General features: G+C 37.0%; 2 protein-coding genes across 2 annotated transcripts in view; one reads left to right on the top strand and one right to left on the bottom strand.

Moving 5' to 3' along the window:
• The window catches only part of XPOT (exportin for tRNA), a 146,654-nt gene that overhangs the window by 89,787 nt on the left and 36,865 nt on the right, over nucleotides 1–20,002 (bottom strand). The gene's annotated exons all lie outside the window — the stretch shown is intronic.
• LOC309608719 (uncharacterized protein C12orf56) overlaps nucleotides 1–20,002 on the top strand; it is a gene marked incomplete at its 5' end in the record, with an annotated part of 77,351 nt that overhangs the window by 45,237 nt on the left and 12,112 nt on the right. Inside the window, 3 exon segments of the mRNA XM_082349145.1 lie at nucleotides 5,715–5,821; nucleotides 6,461–6,550; nucleotides 19,336–19,459. Coding sequence (XP_082205271.1) covers nucleotides 5,715–5,821; nucleotides 6,461–6,550; nucleotides 19,336–19,459 — 321 coding nt within the window.

Here is a 20,002-nt window from a genome sequence, read left to right as displayed (position 1 = left end):
AAGCAGTCTAGCTCCCACTTGGCAAGTTACACACTTACTCTGTAAGACTGACTTGTAGTCTCAGGTTTAGGTGAAGGTATTGAGAAGCCCAGGTGAGTACTGGTGCTGTGCTAATGAGACTCATTCTGGTTAGTGGTCTTATACATAGTTGCCACCATTTTATTGCACAGTTGGGAAGTGCACAGCTTCCCCAGCCATACCTGACAGCCTTGGCCATTTCTTAGATTCTAAGTGCTTGACACATCTGATGAACAACCATCCTCGTTTACCTAGACTAGGATAACAAACTGTCCCAGTTTGCCTGGGACTGAGGAAGTTCATGGCACTTGGGACTTTTAGTGCAAAAGGTAGACCAGTCCCAAGCAAATTGGGATGGCTGATCACCCTAATCAGAGGGCATAGTAGCTACAGAGAATAGAGTATCAAGTGTCCCCAACACTGAGGCAGGTAAGGTGATGTAGTGCTGTATAATCGAAAATGCTTGAGCTAGATAGACCCTGTTAGGAATACACCATCCAAGTTTTAACTAAAAAACTTCAGAGAATTATGGAAAATACAGGGACAGGCATCAAAATCACTTACATATGGTTATGAAGAGTCCACATGGAAAGGCTAAAGAAATTGGTATTATCTCCCACCCAAATAAACCTCTCCAGTCCAACCTACACATGGTGTTTACTCATCTATAACACTGATTGTGAGGACTTTGCTTCCTCAAAAACTTCTTGAGGCTCTCCTTATTAAGTACAAGCACTTTGGCTTTGGCATTTAAGGCTCTCCACTACTGACCTCTTGTCACAGATTCCAAATTTGGACAGGCATGACCTTTATTTTAGCAGGGTGGGTTATCAGGAAGGGGCCAACATCTGCATAGGGCAGCCACTGGGAAAACGAATCCAGCTGTAGATGCTAAGGGAGAAGGCGCAGTGCCCAAGGACGAGAGTGATCTCTACAAAGAGAATGTGCAAAATGAGGAATATCAGGGCATTATAGCACGTGGGTGGATTACACCCAGATGTCTGCATAAACATTTGGCACCAGGAAGATCTGCATGTTTAGGATTTGGGAACACGGCCTTCATGGAATGTGGGGTTGGGGGGAGTAGCAAGGATACAAAGTCAAGAGTAAAGTCAGTAGCTGGGAAAGGACTGGCAAAGGACTTAGCTCAAAGCCCAAAGAAGAGGTCCACTTAGACAACCTGGACACAATCAGGGGATTGATTTAAAGCAGATGTCTAGGCAGGAGAACGGAGCTCCCACCTAAGGGTTAGACTCGGAAGAAGGGTGTTGATGCTGAATACCAGAATGTTGGTCTTAAGCGTCTCCAATCTTAAAACAGGCCTGAAGCAGGTGGCCTCGGCTGTGGAGGAAAAGAGGGATGCAGAGAAAGGGAATAAAACCAGGTCTAGCCCACTCAGCCCACCACTTCACCACTCTCACCTCTTTTCTGTGAAAGCTTGAACCATGTGAAATGATTTGAACACCCTGCCCTTTCCAGCCCCTCCACGTTTTCCCCTACTATTGCTTTCTCTAGGATACTCTTTCCATTTTCTCCTGTTAAAATCCTACCCATTCATTCTCCAAGGCTCATCTCAAATGCTGTTCTTCTGCCTTTCCTCAGTGGAGAACTTTGGTACCTTCCTCTTTTTGATCTGTTATGGCAGTTCTGTGCCTTAGAACTTTCCTTGATATTTTATAATCTGCACTGTTCAACAAAGTAGCCACCTAGCCGCATGTGGCTATTAAGCACTTGAACGTGGCTAGTGACCAAGGAAGTGAAACATTAATTTTATTCAGTTTTAGTCAATTTAAATATAAATAGCCACATGTGGCTAGCGGCTTCTGTATTGGACAATGCAGTTCTACAGCATCTCCCATAGCACTTTCTCTTTAACGATTCAATAAACATTTATCGCATGCCTGTTCTGTGCTAGGCGTGGTAATAGGCACTAGAAATGCAACCATGACTAAGACACAGTCCCTACCCTCAAGAATTAGCACAGACATTCTCCCTTTTGCTTGGTATATATTTTTTATTTACCATAGTATTCTATAAGCTTCTTCAGGACAGGCGTGTGTCATACTCATCTTTGTATTCTCCCTAAGGCCTAACATAATGCCTGCATATATCAGGTCGCACAATCAATTCATAATAAATTGAAATTTTATTCTCTTGTGAAAAATTAACCTGATTGGAAGTCTAGGAGTAAAGCATTCATGTTCTGCTTCTTACTTGAAAATTCTGCAGCCGTTCTTTAATGTAATGTCCTTAGATGGACTAAAATAGAAGATCTTCTAATTTAGCTGTCAAAAATGAAAGGCCAAAGTGAATAGAGAGGGAAATAAAAGGCACATAGGTAGTCTCCCTGTTTGGGGTCTTTCCCTACTTCAGTGGAGTACATTGTGTCCCTCAGAGCTGGTAGCCTTATGTTCTCTCTCTAATCTGCAACCAAAATCTAGTCTCATATTCATTTACACAGAGTCAACAAATATGACTAGTAAAACTCAACATTTTAATCTTCTTTTAGGAGCTCTTTTATTTAAATGGTTATCATAGCCTTAAGCTAAAGCAGTGTTTTTTTCCAACTTTGTGCTGGGATCCCTGCAGAATGTAAGTTTATGTGAAGCTCCCTTAAGAACCCACACTGGGGTGGGGAGATTAGAGGCAGCTTTAATTTTTGGTTCTTGGGTAAGAGGATGGGAAATTATACATATATATTTAAAAATTATAATAAAATTAATATAATGAATAACTATAGGCATATTCTTATAATTAATAATACAATTATTATAATCATATAATAAACAATATAATATTATATAATCATAACATATACAGTTGACCCTTGAACAACATTAATTTGAACTGCTTCGGTCCACTTATATGTTGATTTTTTCAATAGTAAATACTATAGTACTACACGATCACGGTTAGTTAAATCCACAGGCGTGGAACCGCAGATATGGAGGGCTGACTGTAAGTTATACTCAGATTTTTGACTGCGGAGAGGATGGGCACTTCTAACTCCCCCCAAACCCCCCATCCCGTGTTGTTCAAGGGTCAACTGTATATCATTTTCTCTTTTAAAAATCAACTTCATTGGGGTATAATTTCCCTCTGTTAGGTAATTTTTATTCTTCAATTTTATTACAAGAAAAATTTTAAATTACGAGAACACTTTTGTACAGGTTGACTAAACTGCGAGCTTTAGGAGTACAGACACCATGTCCAGTTTGTCAGTTTTGCTTAAGATGTTATTCTCATTACTTAGCATAGTACCTGCCACATGGCTGCAATCAATAGTTACATGTTCAATGAATGAATGAAAGAGTTCTCTAGACATGTTATTTCCCAACCCTTCTTTTTTTCTTCACGAAGTTTTTTTTTCCTTCAGTTTTTAAAAACTATAGTAAAATACGTATAACATAAAATTTACCATCTTAACCATTTTTAAGTGTCTAGTTCAGTGTTAGGCACTCATGTTGTATATCTATCACCACCATCCTTCTCCAGAACTCTTTCCATCTTACAAAACTGAAACTATATTCATTAAACAATAACATCCCATTTCCCCTTCCCCCCAGCCCCTGGCAACCACCATTCTTCTTTGCGCTTCTATGAGTTTGACTATTCTAAATATCTCATGTAAGAGGAATCATACAGCATTTGTCATTTTGTGACTGGCTTATCTCACTTGGCATGATGTCTTCCAGATTCATTGATGTTATAGTATACGTCAGAATTTCCTTCATTTTAAGGTTGAATAATATTCCAGGTATGTAATACCACATTTTATTTATCCATTCATCCATTGATTAGCACTTGGGTTGCTTCCACATTTTAGCTACTGTGAATAATGCTGTTATGAACATGGGTGTGTAAGTATCTCTTTGAGACCCTGCTTTCAATTCTTTTGGGAGTATAGTTGGAAGCAGAATTGCTAAATCATATGGTAATTCTATTTTTAATTTTTTGAGGCACCGCCATACTGCTTTTCACAGCAGCTATACCATTTTACATTCCCACCAACAGTGCATAAGGGCTCCAGTTTTTCCACATCCTTGTTATTTACTGATTTTTTGATAGTAGCCATTCTAATGGGTGTTGGGGGTATCTAATAGTTTTGATTTGCATTTCCCTAATGCTTAGTGATGTTGAGCATTTTTTCCCATGCTTATTGGCAATTTGTATATCTTCTTTGGAGAAATACTGGGGTCCAATTTACATATAATAAAGTGCACATATTTTTGAGTGCATTGTAAAGAGTTTTAACAAATGTATATATCTGTATAAACACCACCCCAGTCAAGATTGAGAACATTTCTATCACCCCTTAGGGCTACCTCGTGCCCTCTGGCAGTCAGTTTCCTCTGACCCCTGGCCTCAGGCAACTATTGTACTTTCTGTCGTCATAGATTAGTTTTGCCTGTCCTAGAATTCCACTTACACGGAATTGTACACTATGTACACTTTTGTGTTTGGCTTCTTTTGACATAATATTTCTGAGACTCTTTCATGTTGTTGCTGGTAGATATTTTATAAGTGAAGCAGAAGATATTTTATAAGTGAAAATTCCTGAACCACTGAGCAGTGGGAGATCACAATAATAACTGATATTTATTAAGCACATACAATATGCTGAGTACTGTTCAGACTTTACAAATAATATCTTACTTAATCCTAACATCAACCTCATGAGGTGATTCTATTAATCCCATTTTAGAGATGAAAAGTCACAGAATGTGTAAGTAATCTGCCAAATGTCCTACAGCTACCCAGTGGCAGAGCTGGTATTTGAACTCAAAGAACCTGGCTCCAGAGTCAGCGTGTAAAGTTACCACACTCTGCAACCCCAGCACTTCTGAGAGGGCCAAGGTGTACGTCCTGCTCCTTTTGTCCTTCCCTCTCTCCACTTGCCATCCTCGGCCTCTTCTGAGCACACATATACCTGTCTAAACGAAGAGTCTAAGTTGCCACTAGTAAACGAAAGTCCTGGGAAAAAAATGAACAGTAGAGGAATAGAAAAGAGAAGCAATTATATCCGATTCTCATTAGTACCAACTTGCCTGATTTCATGGGCCTGTGCTTATTTTCATGCTCAATTATCTCATGAGACTGGATAGGAACACAAAAAAACTGGTTCCCACACTCTTAAGTCAGTGTTTATTTTGGCAGAAATGGCAATCTACATTTCCACTGTATTAACAGAAGTATTAAAATCATTCTGCACCATCTTCATAGGCTATACCAGTGCTGTACATTTGTTTCTGAATTAGTAAACAGTTTTAAATGTGCTTTTCTAGCTATTATTTCATTATGTCCTCACAAAGGCCAAATTACTTTGGAAAGGTAGGAAATATAGTGGCCCCCATTTAATATTATTATTCCAAGGTGACTGAATGACTGGCCTAAGGTTATACACCTACTTCTGGATGATCTTCACTATTAATGGTGAAGCTGGGTCTAGAAGGCATCTCTCAGCATCACCCACTAGGTTTTAGCTCTGGCTCTGTTCACCAGGACAATGGTCTCCTGGTTGTTAAGTAAAAGTATATTTTCAATTTGGGTTATGCTAGTGTTAATGAGAGAGAATGTAAATCACTTTCTCCCTAATTGAAGAACAAATCATTTCTTCTTATTTTTATTATGTAAGAATTGAGAGTTTTGCCAACAGATACCTTAATTACCGTCTTCTTTCCTGTTTGCTTTCACAGACCAGTGACCTGTTCTATTTCCTAGTGAACAAACTTCATGAGTACTTGCCAGAGTCTAGGGATAAGAATGCACTTCAAAATAAAAGCCAAAGTGTTGATGAGCTGGTGTAAGTACTAACTTACATAATCATAGATATTTTTTCCCTAGGATGTTCAAGATAAATGGAAGGCACTGGGAAAAATATATACTGTATTAATGCTTAATAGTGCTGCAAGTTTTGCTTCACAAAGATTTTTTTAAAATAGCATTTATTTTGTTCTAATTGTATAGTTAAAGAAAAACTACACAAGAAACTAGTAATACTGGCTGTCCCAAAAGGGAAAAAAATGAGTGTATGAATAAAAGACACCTTTCACTGTATTCCCTTTTTCACCTTTGAAATTTTGAGCCAGAAATTACTACTTGAAACAGTTAAAATTATTAAATGTAGTTTAAAAATAGTGTGATTATCATTAAAACTTTGCAAAAAATAAGTGCAAAAATCAATATGTAAATGACTTTTAATCCTGACATGCACCTATTAATTCATTCATTCAACAAATATTTTTGAGTGCTTACTATGTAGCAGTCAAAGAGTAGACACGCAACCAATGTTGGCAATTTAATATACAGAATTTCCTTCCTATACTTTTTTCTACATGGCTATCTGAATGCAGTTCTATTGAGCATTACTGATTTTGTGGAATTCTGAACTTACAATGAAATCATGCCATTTCCGTGATTTTTTTTTCTCTTTGTTTTCTAGGGCATGCATTGAAATTATACAGACTCTGGGACTGATGTTCAGAGAAACAGAAACTGAGGCATCACACCTGAACACATTGGGAGCTAAGAAGTAAGGCCTTTTAAAACTTGAGACCTTGTAGTTGCAAACCATTAACTATTCTAATGAGTGTCTTCCAGAACTCAACTCTCTTGACTTCTCTGTGCAATCCCCTTGTAAATATATTAAACTCTTTTGTCTCACTTCCTTCTGTGATGAATAGATTAATTAACATACTGAGTTCTCTCTGATTATTGGGGGCACAAAGATTTTGATAGCATAAGTTTATCTTTTGTCATTGCCTGAAAAAGACCAAATGAACCATCATACGTTAAAAACGAGGGGGTCTCTATTAGAATTTTCCAGAGTACTCTTTTATCCACATTGCAAAGGCAGGAACTATAGTAGCTCCCTTTAGTATATAATTGTGTGACCGTGGAGTGAATGACATTGGAGGGAAAGCTGTTGTAAGATACTCCAAGATATGTGGCCCAAAGAAGATAGAAATTTACATCTTCCTTACATAACAGTCCCGAGTTAATAGCCATGCTTTTCCTCTACAAGATCAGCCAGAGACCTAGGTTCCCTCCTTTTTGTTGCTCTGCTACCTTCTATCATGCTATCTTTGTCCTCATGGTTAGCTGGCTAAATTGCTGGCTTTCATAACTCCCTGTGGGAATCAGGAAGAGAAGTAAAGGGCAAGCAAATTTCATTTTTAAGCAAGGCATGTAAGACTTTTGCTTACCTTCTGTTGGTGAGAACTTTAGGCATATGGCGTTTCTAGCTGCAAAAGAGGGCACAAAATGCGTCTGTAGTTGGACAGCTGTGTGACTAGCTAAACTATAGCTGGCAATGGGACATCTGTAATTTAAAGGAAGAATGGAAGAATGTATAGTGAGGGACAACAGCATTCTTTGACACAGAAAGTATGTGTTTGCATGTTTTGCATATTATCTGCTTGACCTTTTTATGAGATTTATAGGCTATGAATTACACCCTTGGGCAATGGTCTGACTAAAATCTTAATTTTTTTCTACCCATATCAATTGTTTATCTACATTTCTTGTACTAGAAGGTGGAAGAAGGATGAGAACCATGGACTCTGAAACATTTTAACCAGAGGCAAGAATAAGAACTTTTAGTAATATTTGTCCAGGCTATTTATTAGAGACCTTTACAAATAAACGTTAATGATAATACTCATTAACATACCTTAAGCAACTTGCTATGTGCCAGGGACTATGGGCATACTGTGCATTATAGCAGGGACGGTCAAACATTTCTGCAAAAGGCCATATAGTATGGGCTTCCCTGGTGGCTCAGTGGTTAACAATCCACCTGCCAATACAGGGGACACGGGTTCGAGCTCTGGTCTGGGAAGATCCCACATGGCACAGAGCAACTGAGCCTGTGTGCCACAACTACTGAGCCTGTGCTCTAGAGCTCACAAGCCACAACTACTGAGCCCGCAAGCCACAACTACTGAAGCCTGTGCACCTGGAGCCTGTGCTCCTCAACAAGAGAAGCCACCGCAATGAGAAGCCCACGCACCGCAAAAAAGAGTAGCCCCTGGAGGGCCCCCACAAGCTTCTGGGATCTGCAGGGAGCAGGTGTCTCAGTGATAACTATACTCTGGACTGAATCCTAAATCTGTCTTGTTGGTCAAATGATTAAGATCAAAAGCAGCTCCAAGAGACTGGTTCAAGATGGCGGAGTAGAAGGACATGCCCTCATTCCCTCTTGCGAGAGCAGCAGAATCACAACTAACTGCTGAACAGTCATCAACAAGAAGACACTGGAACTCACCAAAAAAGATACCCCACATCCAAAGACAAAGGAGAAGCCGCAATGAGACGGTAGGAGGGGCGCAATCACAATAAAATCAAATCCCATAACTGCTGGGTGGGTGACTCACAAACTGGAGAACACTTATACCACCCATTGCAGTGAAGCTTCTGAGCCCCACGTCGGGCTTCCAAACACGGGGTTCCGGCAACGGGAGGAGGAATTCCTAGAGAATCAGACTTTGAAGGCTAGCGGGATTTGACTGCAGGACTTCGACAGGACTGTGGGAAACAGAGACTCCACTCTTGGAGGGCACACACAAGTAGTGTGTGCATCAGGACCCAGGGGAAGGAGCAGTGACCCCGTAGGAGACTGAACCAGACCTACCTGCTAGTGTTGGAGGGTCTCCTGAAGAGGCGGGGGTGGCTGTGGCTCACCGTGGGGAAAAGGTCACTGGCAGCAGAAGTTCTGGGAAGTGTTCCTTGGTGTGAGCCCTCCCAGAGTCAGCCACTAGCCCCCACGAAAAAACCGGGTAAGCTCCAGTGCTGGGTCGCCTCAGGCCAAACAACCAACAGGGAGGGAACCCAGCGCCACCCATCAGCAGACAAGCAGATTAAAGTTTTACTGAGCTCTTCCCACCAGAGTGACACCCAGCTCTACCCACCACCAGTCCCTCCCATCAGGAAGCTTGCACAAGCCTCTTAGATAGCCTCATCCACCAGAGGGCAGACAGCAGAAGCAAGAAGAACTACAGTTCTGCAGCCTGTTGAAGGAAAACCACATTCACAGAAAGGTAGACAAAATGAAAAGGCAAAGGACTTTGTACCAGATGAAGGAATAAGATAAAACCCCAGAAAAACAACTAAATGAAGTGGAGATAGGCAACCTTCCAGAAAAAGAATTCAGAATAATGATAGTGAAGATGATCTAGGACCTCGGAAAAAGAATTAAGGCAAAGATCGAGAAGATGCAAAAAATGTTTAACAAACACGCAGAAGAAAAACAAACAAACAAACAAACACCCAGAAGAATTAAAGAACAAACACCTAGAAGAATTAAAGAACAAACAAAGAGAGATGAACAATACAATAACTGAAATGAAAAATACACTAGAAGGAATCAATAGCAGAATAACTGAGGCAGAAAAACGGATAAGTGACCTGGAAGACAGAATGGTGGAATTCACTGCTGCAGAACAGACTAAAGAAAAAAGAATGAAAAGAAATGAAGACAGCCTAAGAGACCTCTGGGACAACATTAAATGCAACAACATTCGCATTATAGGGGTCCCAGAAGGAGAAGAGAGAAAGGACGTGAGAAAATATTTCAAGAGATTATAGCCGAAAACTTCCCTAACATGGGAAAGGAAATAGCCACCCAAGTCCCAGAAGTGCAGAGAGTCTCAGGCAGGATAAACCCAAGGAGAAACACGCCAAGACACATAGTAATCAAATTGGCAAAAATTAAAGACAAAGAAAAATTATTGAAAGCAGCAAGGGAAAAACGACAAATAACATACAAGGGAACTCCCATAAGATTAACAGCTGATTTCCCAGCAGAAACTCTACGAGCCAGAAGCGAGTGGCACAATATATTTAAAGTGATGAAAGGTAAGAACCTACAACCAAGATTACTCTACCCAGCAAGGATCTCATTCAGATTCAACAGAGAAATCAAAAATTTTAAGACAAGCAAAAGCTAAGAGAATTCAGCACCACCAAACCAGCTCTACAACAAATGCTAAAGGAACCTCTCTAACTGGGAAACACAAGAGAAGAAAAGGACCTACAAAAACAAACCCATAACAATTAAGAAAACAGTAATAGCAACATACATATCAATAATTACCTTAAACGTGAATGGATTAAATGCTCCAACCAAAAGACACAGGCTCATTGAATAGATACAAAAACAAGATCTATATACATGCTGTCTACAAGAGACCCACTTCAGACCTAGGGACACATACAGACTGAAACTGAGGGGATGGAAAAAGATATTCCATGCAAATGGAAATCAAAAGAAAGCTGGAGTAGCAATACTCATATCAGATAAAATAGACTAAAATAAAGAATGTTACAAGAGATGAGGAAGGACACTACATAATGATCAAGGGATCAATCCAAGAAGAAGATATAACAATTATAAATATATATGCACTCAACATAGGAGCACCTCAATACATAAGGCAACTGCTAACAGCTATAAAAGAGGAAATCGACAATAACACAATAATAGTGGGGGACTTTAACACCTCATTTATACCAATGGACAGATCATCCAAATAGAAAATTAATAAGGAAACACAAGCTTTAAATGACACAATAGACTAGATAGATTTAATTGATATTTATAGGACATTCCATCCAAAAATAGCAGATTACACTTTCTTCTCAAGTGCACACGGAACATTCTCCAGGATAGATCATACCTTGGGTCACAAGTCAAGCCTCAGTAAATTTAAGAAAATTGAAATCATATCAAGCATCTTTTCCGACCACAACACTATGAGATTAGAAATCAATTACAGGGAAAAAAACGTAAAAAACACAAACACATGGAGGCTAAACAATACGTTATAAATAACCAAGAGATCACTGAAGAAATCAATGAGGAAATCAAAAAATACCTAGAGACAAATTATAACAAAAACACAACGATCCAAAACCTATGGAATGCAGCAAAAGCAGTTCTAAAAGGGTAATTTATAGCAATATGAGCCTACCTCAAGAAGCAAGAAAAATCTCAAATAAACAATATAACCTTACACCTAAAAGAACTAGAAAAAGAAGAACAAACAAAACCCAAAGTTAGTAGAAGGAAAGATATCATAAAGATTAGAGCAGAAATAAATGAAATAGAAACAAAGAAAACAATAGCGAAGATCAATAAAACTAAAAGCTGGTTCTTTGAGAAGATAAACAAAATTGATAAACCTTTAGCCAGACTCATCAAGAAAAACAGGGAGAGGACTCAAATCAATAAAGCTGGAAATGAAGAAGGAGAAGTTACAACGGACACCACAGAAATACAAAGCATCCTAAGAGACTACTACAAGCAACTCTATGCCAATAAAATGGACAACCTGGAAGAAATGGACAAATTCTTAGAAAGGTATAAACTTCCAAGACGGAACCAGGAAGAAATAGAAAATATGAACAGACCAATCACAAGTAATGAAATTGAAACTGGAATTAAAAATCTTCCAACAAACAAAAGTCCAGGACCAGATGACTTCACAGGCGAATTCTATCAAACACTTAGAGAAGAGCTAACACCCATCCTTCTCAAACTCTTCCAAAAAATTGCAGGGGAAGGAACACTCCCAAACTCATTCTATGAGGCCACCATCACGCTGATACCAAAACCAGATAAAGATACTACAAAAAAAGAAAATTACAGACCAATAGCACTGATGAATATAGATGCAAAAATCCTCAACAAAATACTAGCAAACAGAATCCAACAACACATTAAAAGGATCATACACCATGATCAAGTGGGATTTATCCCAGGGATGCAAGGATTCTTCAATATACGCAAATCAATCAATGTGATACACCATATTAACAAAGTGAAGAATAAAAACAATATGATCATCTCAATAGATGCAGAAAAAGCTTTTGACAAAATTCAACACCCATTTATGATAAAAACTCTCCAGAAAGTGGGCACAGAGGGAACCCACCTCATCATAATAAAGGCCATATATGACAAACCCACAGCAAACATCATTCTCAATGGTGAAAAACTGAAAGCATTTCCTCTAAGATCAGGAACAAGACAAGGATGTCCACTCTTGCCACTATTATTCAACATAGTATTGGAAGTCCTGGCCATGGTAATCAGAGAAGAAAAAGAAATAAAAGGAATACAAATTGGAAAAGAAGAAGTAAAACTGTCACTGTTTGCAGATGACATGATACTATAGAGAATCCTAAAGATGCCACCAGAAAACTACTCAAGCTAATCAATGAATTTGGTAAAGTTGCAGGATACAAAATTAATGCACAGAAATCTCTTGCATTCCTATACACTAACAACGAAAGATCAGAAAGGGAAATTAAGGAAACAATCCCATTCACCATTGCAACAGAAAGAATAAAATACCTAGGAATAAACCTACCTAAGGAGACAAAAGACCTGTACTCAGAAAACTATAAGACGCTGATGAAAGAAATCAAAGATGACACAAACAGATGGAGAGATATACCATGTTCTTGGATTGGAAGAATCAATACTGTGAAAATGACTATACTACCCAAAGCAATCTACAGATTCAATGCAATCCCTATCAAACTACCAATGGCATTTTTTATGGAACTAGAACAAAAAATCTTAAAATTTGTATGGAGACACAAAAGACCCCGAATAGCCAAAGCAGTCTTGAGGGAAAAAAACGGAGCTGGAGGAATCAGACTCCCTGACTTCAGACTATACTACAAAGCTACAGTAATCAAGACAATATGGTATTGGCACAAAAACAGAAATACAGATCAATGGAACAGGATAGAAAGCCCAGAGACAAACCCATGCACCTATGGTCAACTAATCTATGACAAAGGAGGCAAGGATATACAATGGAGAAAATACAGTCTCTTCAATGAGTGCTGCTGGGTCAATATTAAAAAAACAAACAACCCAATCAAAAAATGGGCAGAAGACCTAAATAGACATTTCTCCAAAGAAGATATATAGATTGTGAACAAACACATGAAAGGATGCTCAACATCACTAATCATTAGAGAAATGCAAATCAAAACTACAATGAGGGATCACCTCACACCAGTCAGAATGGCCATCATCAAAAAATCTACAAACAATAAATGCTGGAGAGGGTGTGGAGAAAAGGGAACCCTCTGACACTGTTGGTGGGAATGTAAATTGATACAGCCAGTATGGAGAACAGTATGGAGGTTCCTTAAAAAACTAAAAATAGAACTACCATATGACCCAGCAATCCCACTACTGGGCATATGCGCAGAGAAATCCATAATTCAAAAAGACACATGCACCCTAATGTTCATTGCAGCACTATTTACAATAGCCAGGTCATGGAAGCAAGCTAAATGCCCATCGACAGATGAATGGATAAAGAAGTTGTGGTACATATATACAATGGAATAGTACTCAGCCATAAAAAGGAACGAAATTGGGTCATTTGTAGAGACGTGGATGGATCTAGAGACTGTTATACAGAGTGAAGTAAGTCAGAAAGAGAAAAACAAATATTGTATATTAACACATATATGTGGAACCTAGAAAAATGGTACAGATGAACTGGTTTGCAGGGCAGAAATAGAGACACAGATGTAGAGAACAAACGTATGGACACCAAAGGGGAAAGTGTCAGGGGCGGTGGTGGTTGTGGAATAGATTGGGACATTGGGATTGACATATGTACGCTAATATGTATAAAATATATAACTAATAAGAATCTGCTGTATAAAAAATAAATAAAATAAAATTCAAAAAAAAAAAAAAAAGAGTAGCCCCCGCTCGCCACAACTAGAGAAAGCCCGCACACAGCACCGAAGGCCCAATGCAGACAAAAATTTAAAAAAAAAAAAAAAAAGGACATATAGTAAATTTTTTTGGCTTTTCAGGCCATATAGTCTCTGTTGAAACTACTTAATGCTGCCATTGTCACAAAAGGAGCCACAGACAATATGCAAAGGAATGGGCACAGCTGTGTTCCAATAAAGCTTTATTTACAAAAACAGGTTCTAGGCTATTTGGACCGCAGGCCATAGTTTGTTGACCCCTGCTTTATAGCATACAAGGAAAATATACTCTGTTATTTTCTCTGCATACTTCTTTACGCAGTTGATGGTACTGCCATTTTCCCAATCTCCAAGAGAGAGGTTCAAAATTATGAATGATATTCACATCTTCTCCCACACTGAAAGTATTGCTAAGTCATGCTACCCTTTTTATCCACATTTTGGTCCCTACATTTCTTTATCCAAGATGGAGAAAATCATTCTTACCAATCTCTGTTGTAAAGTGTTGCATTTTAATTGTTCTGTCTTAACTTGGTTCAACCACATCAGCCCTACTACGTCAAGCCTCTTTCCTGATATGTCTAATTCTTTTCATGTCCTTTGATATATATATTATATTGCTATAGTAGAGTCTGGTTGTAACACTAACTTTTCAGTCAATTTTGATATTCATAGGGGTCAAATCATGTTACCTATACCATTAACTACCACCATAAATGTTTAATACAACTAATAATCTTCTATTGCCATGTAACAAATTACCACAAATTTAGTGGCTTCAAACAACATACACTTATTACGTGACAGTTTCTGTAGATCAGGAAATTTGGGCACAGCTTAGCTGGATCCTCTGCTCAGGGTCTCATAAGGCTTCAATCAAGGTGTTGGCTGGGGCTGCAGTCTCATCTGAGGCTTGGGGCCCTCTTCCAAGCTCATCTGGGTAGTTGTTAGTGGAATTAATTTCCTTATAGCTGTAAAACTCATGACAGCTTGCTTCTTGGCAGGAGTATCTCTGAGCTCAGGAAAGGCCTAAACTCTCCTTTAAAGGGCTCGCCTCATGAGATCAGGCCCAGTCAGGATAATCTCTCTTTGATTAACTCAAAAGTCAACTAATTGGGGGTCTTAATTACATTTGCAAAATCTCTTCATCTTTCTCATCTAACATAACATAATGACAAGAGTGATAGCCTAATAGATTCACAGGTCCTGACCATACTTTAGGGGAAGGGATCATATAGTGTATATACCATGGGATGAAAATCTTGGAAGCCAAATTAAATTTCTGCCTACCACAATAACATAAGATGACTTATGAGACCATGAGTTTGCCCTTCAAAGTCTGTATTTTAAGATACTTTAATACATTAAAAATTCTTACATTAGAAATAATAACAATCTAAACAATGAAAGTATCAAACTGTTGGTACCATTTTTAAGGGTGTGATGACAACCCTATAATAAGTCTATTATAATAAGTCAGGATGAAACTACCATTTTAGATTAAAATTCTTTTATCTATTATTGGCTTAATGGATTTTAAATTGAGTTGGCAGAAGGGATAGATTTCAAATTAAATTCCATTTGAGCAAATAAAAAAGGATTTATTCATTTCAGCATTTTTCTCTTTATTTTTTCATAAGTAGAAATTTTATTTGTTCAACCCACTTCATTGTATTCTTGAAATATGCCATAATCCTTTCTTTTTTTTCAGTATCCTTATGGTTGAATTCATGTATTTCCACAGCAAGTGACTCAGAATTTGAGAGTTCCTTCCCGTAGCCTAGGATATATGATACTTTGAAATGAAGCTGTTGCTGAAAATAAAGGACTATAATTAAATAAAACAGTGAATGGAATGTCAATTCCAACATAATATCAGGAAAAGCTTCTAAATGGAGTGCTTTGTTGATTTTGGAAGTGTCTTCTGAAAATAGACTGGCTGTTTTATAAAACAGCCTGAATAAAACATTAGCAAATATCCTGTTGGACATATCCTGCTTTTTTGAGCGATGTGCTAACTGACAATGTGTTAACTTCTTTTGCAGATATGAGAACTAGACTTGTTTTTTGAGTTGGAGAAACGAGGGGAATTATATTTCTAGTAGAATTTGGTAAACTTCTAATCATGGTAATTATTTAAATGATTGTAAAAAGATTAGGAAGCCTCAAATATTACTAAACAAGGATTGTTTATATTCTTCTTTATTCCATTAAGAAAGGAATGCTTAAGGTTATAGAGAATTTTTATACAGTCCTATATGTAAATTCTTTTATTGCTCCTATCTGTCAAAGCTACTCTGATAGAGACTGCAGTTAGGCAACTGATATTTTCAGTGGTCTGCCTTCAGCTCCTTTTCAACCATACATGGGTTGTACTATACATGTGAAAATAGGGTTACTAACCCAGCTTCTCAGGATGCACGTTTTGAATTGTGATTTTCTGTGTGTGTGCCTTTTTATTTTCAAATACTATGATATATTTTTCAAATATATAGTAACATTTAAGTGAGTTATTAGTGTGTGTTAGTGGACTGTACTAACAGTCCACATTTTTGTTTGAAATCCAAAGACTTCAAGTTTAATACTAGTTTTATTCACTAATAGCTAGTGATCTTTAATGGAACAGTAAACCTCTGAAATGTTTTGTTAAAAAAAGGTTTCTAGAGTCAAAAAATTTGAGATAAGCATTTTAAGAAATGCTTCATACTGTTTCTTTGTCCCAGAGATAAACAGATATAAAATTTCTGAGAAGTCCTGTAGTAAAGCTATCCAGTAAACTTGGCTTACCCAAGTATTTCCCATATTTCCTTTGACCACAGAACCTATTTTGACTATAATATTGCCTGGAATTAGTAATCCATAAAAAGCCCCTTGGGAAATACTGCTATAACTTAAATCACTCAAATTTCCCTTAAATCCAGATTCCCTAAGCTTTCCAAGCTAAGTGAACTTCTAAAACTATATTTTCTCTGAACCAAAAGACCAAGAAATTATATTTTCACTTAAATGTTTTATCACTAGACATTTGTCTGCACGGCTAGGGATACAAAAGTTCAGTCAAGAATGATCTGCAATCTCCACTAAAAACTACTAGAGCTCATCAATGAATCTGGTAAAGTTGCAGGATTCAAAATTAATACACAGAAATCTGTTGCATTTCCATACACTAACAATGAACTATCAGAAAGAGAAATTAAGAAAACAATCCGGGGAGGGGCAATATAGGGGTAGGGATTAAGAGGTATAAACTATTATGTATAAAATAAGCTACAAGGATATATTATACAACATGGGGAATATGGCCAATATTTTATAATAACTATAAATGGAGTAGAACCTTTAAAAATTGTGAATCAGTATACTGTACACCTGTAACTTATATAATATTGTACGTCAACTATACATCAATTTAAAAAACCATGATGAATAACCACTTCATAAAAAACAAAACAAAACAATCTCATTTACAATCACATCAAGAAGATAAAATACCTAGGAATAAACTTACCTGAGGAATAAACCTACCTAAGGGAGGTAAACCTACCTTATAGTTTTCTGAGGTAAAACCTACCTCAGAAAACTGTAAGACACTGATGAAAGTAATTGAAGATGACGCAAACAGATAGAAAGATATACTGTGTTCGTGGATTGGAAGAATTAATATCGTTAAAATGACCATATTACCCAAGGCAATCTACAGATTCAATACAATCCCTATCAAAATACCAATGGCATTTTTCACAGAACTAGAGCAAACAATTTAAAAACTTGTATGGAAACACAAAAGACCCCAAATAGCCAAAACAATCTTGAGAAAAAACAGCTAGAGGTATCATGCTCCCTGACTTCAGACTATACTACAAAGCTACAATAATCAAAACAATATGGTACTGGCACGAAAACAGACACATAGATCAATGGAACAGAATAGAGAGCTCAGAAATAAACCCATGCACTTATGGTCAATTAATCTACAACAAAGGATGCAAGAATATACAATGGAGAAAAGACAGCCTCTTCAATACGTGGTGCTGGGAAAACTGGACAGCTACATGTAAATGAATGAAATTAGAACATTTTCTCATACCATACACAAAAATAAACTCAAAATGGATTAGAGACCTAAATGCAAGACCATAAACTATAAAACTCCTAGAAGAAAACATAGGCAGAACACTCTTTGACATGAATTGTAGCAATGCTGTTTTGGATCTGTCTCCTAATGCAAAGGAAGCAAAAGCAAAAATGAACAAATGAGACCTAATTAAACTTAAAAGCTTTTGCACAGCAAAGGAAACCATTGACAAGACGAAAAGACAACCTACTGAATGGGAGAAAATATTTGCAAATGATATGGCTGATAAAAGATTAATATCCAAAATATAAAACAACTCATACAACTCAATGCAAAAAAACCCCCAAACAACCCGATTAAAAAATGGGCAGAAGACCTGAAAAGACATTTATTCGAAGAAGACATACAGATGGCAAACAGATACATGAAAAGATGCTCGACATCACTAGTCATCAGAGAAATGCAAATCAAAACCACACGGAGATAGCACCTCACATCTGCCAGAATGGCTATCATCAAAAAGACCACAAATACAAATGTTGGTGAGGATGTGGAAAAAAGGGAACTCTTGTACACTGTTGGTGGCAATGTAAATTGGTGCAGCCACTATGGAAGACAGTATGGAGGTTTCTCAAAAAATTAAAAATAGAACTACCATATGATCCAGCAATTCCACTCCTGGGTATATATCTAAAGAAAATGAGAAACACTAATTCGAAAAGATACATGCACTCCAATGTTCATAGCAGCATTATTTATAATTGACAAAATATGGATGCAACCTTAGTTTCCATTAACAGATGAATGGATAAAGAAGATGTAGTGTATGTGTGTGTGTGTATATATATATATATATATATATATATATATATATATATATATATATATATATATATATATACACACACACACACACACACACACACACACACAATGGAATAGTACTCAGCTCTAAAAAAGAATAAAATTTTGCCATTTGCAACAACATGAATGGACCTGTATGGTGTTACGCTTAGTGAAATAAGTCAAACAGTGAAAGACAAACACTGTATGATATCACTTATATGTGGAATCTAAAAAATAAAACTAATGAATCTGACAAAAAAGAAACAGGCTCACAGATATAGAGAACAAACTAGTGCTTACCAGTGGGCAGAGGGAAGGGGGAAGGGGCAAGACAGACATAGGGAATTAAGAGGGCAAACTACTACGTATAAAATAAATAAGCTATAAGGATATATTGTACAAAATGCGGAATACAGCCAATATTTTATAATAACTATAAATGGAGTATAATCTATAAAATTTTTGAATCACTATATTGTATACCTGAAACAAATATAATATTGTAAATCAAATGTACCTCAATTAAAAAAAAAGAATGGTCTGCAATGCTTCATACTTGTAAGTATAATTACAGTTTCTGCAAACTTAGTGTCACTGTTATTTTTTTTTTTAACTTTTCTCATTAATTGCCTTTATTTTTTTTTCAGGGGAACACTATTTAACCTCTTGGTAATTTTAATTAGCGAGCCTCAGATTCCAAAATCTTGTCCTGTGTTTGACATCCAGTTGGTGGCTGATTCAGCTTTGGTTGAGATGTCCTTTGATGCTGAGGTGAGATGAGAATTTTGGAATAGACTAACTACAATATATAGGGGTCCTGGGTTCTTCTATGTGGACCATGACATCGTAGAGTATAGAAAGATAATTAAATCAAAGAGTAAATATGTTGTTATTAATCTCAAAATTTAGATAGCTATTCTGTCAATATTACTATTATGTCCATTTTATATGTTTTAAAGTATGCATACTAAGAAAAATAATTAGTATTCTTTATACATTAGATACTTCTGTTTATATTTGTCTCTATATAAAATATTTACATATATAATTCCACAGCAAGGGTCTAATGGGTAAAAAAGCACTGTCTTAGGGATTTTAGGATTAGCATTCTTGCCTTAGTTTACCATTTCCTTACCTATAAGTAGTGCAAACTTAGAGTTGCTTATTTTTCTAAAGTTTTACTAAAACATTAGAGATATCAAAGTGCCTATAATGCACTTATTCTGAGAGCATAAATCAGGCTATTATTCGTTTATTTTGAGTAGGCCAACACAGAATTTCTTTAAAGGATGGGACATGATTTCATAGTTCTTG

This window comes from Balaenoptera borealis, assembly GCF_965194805.1.
Source record: "Balaenoptera borealis genome assembly, chromosome: 13".
Lineage (NCBI taxonomy): Eukaryota > Metazoa > Chordata > Mammalia > Artiodactyla > Balaenopteridae > Balaenoptera > Balaenoptera borealis.
The sequence above is the reverse complement of the archived record's forward strand: the minus strand, read 5'-3'. Positions and strand labels throughout refer to the sequence as shown.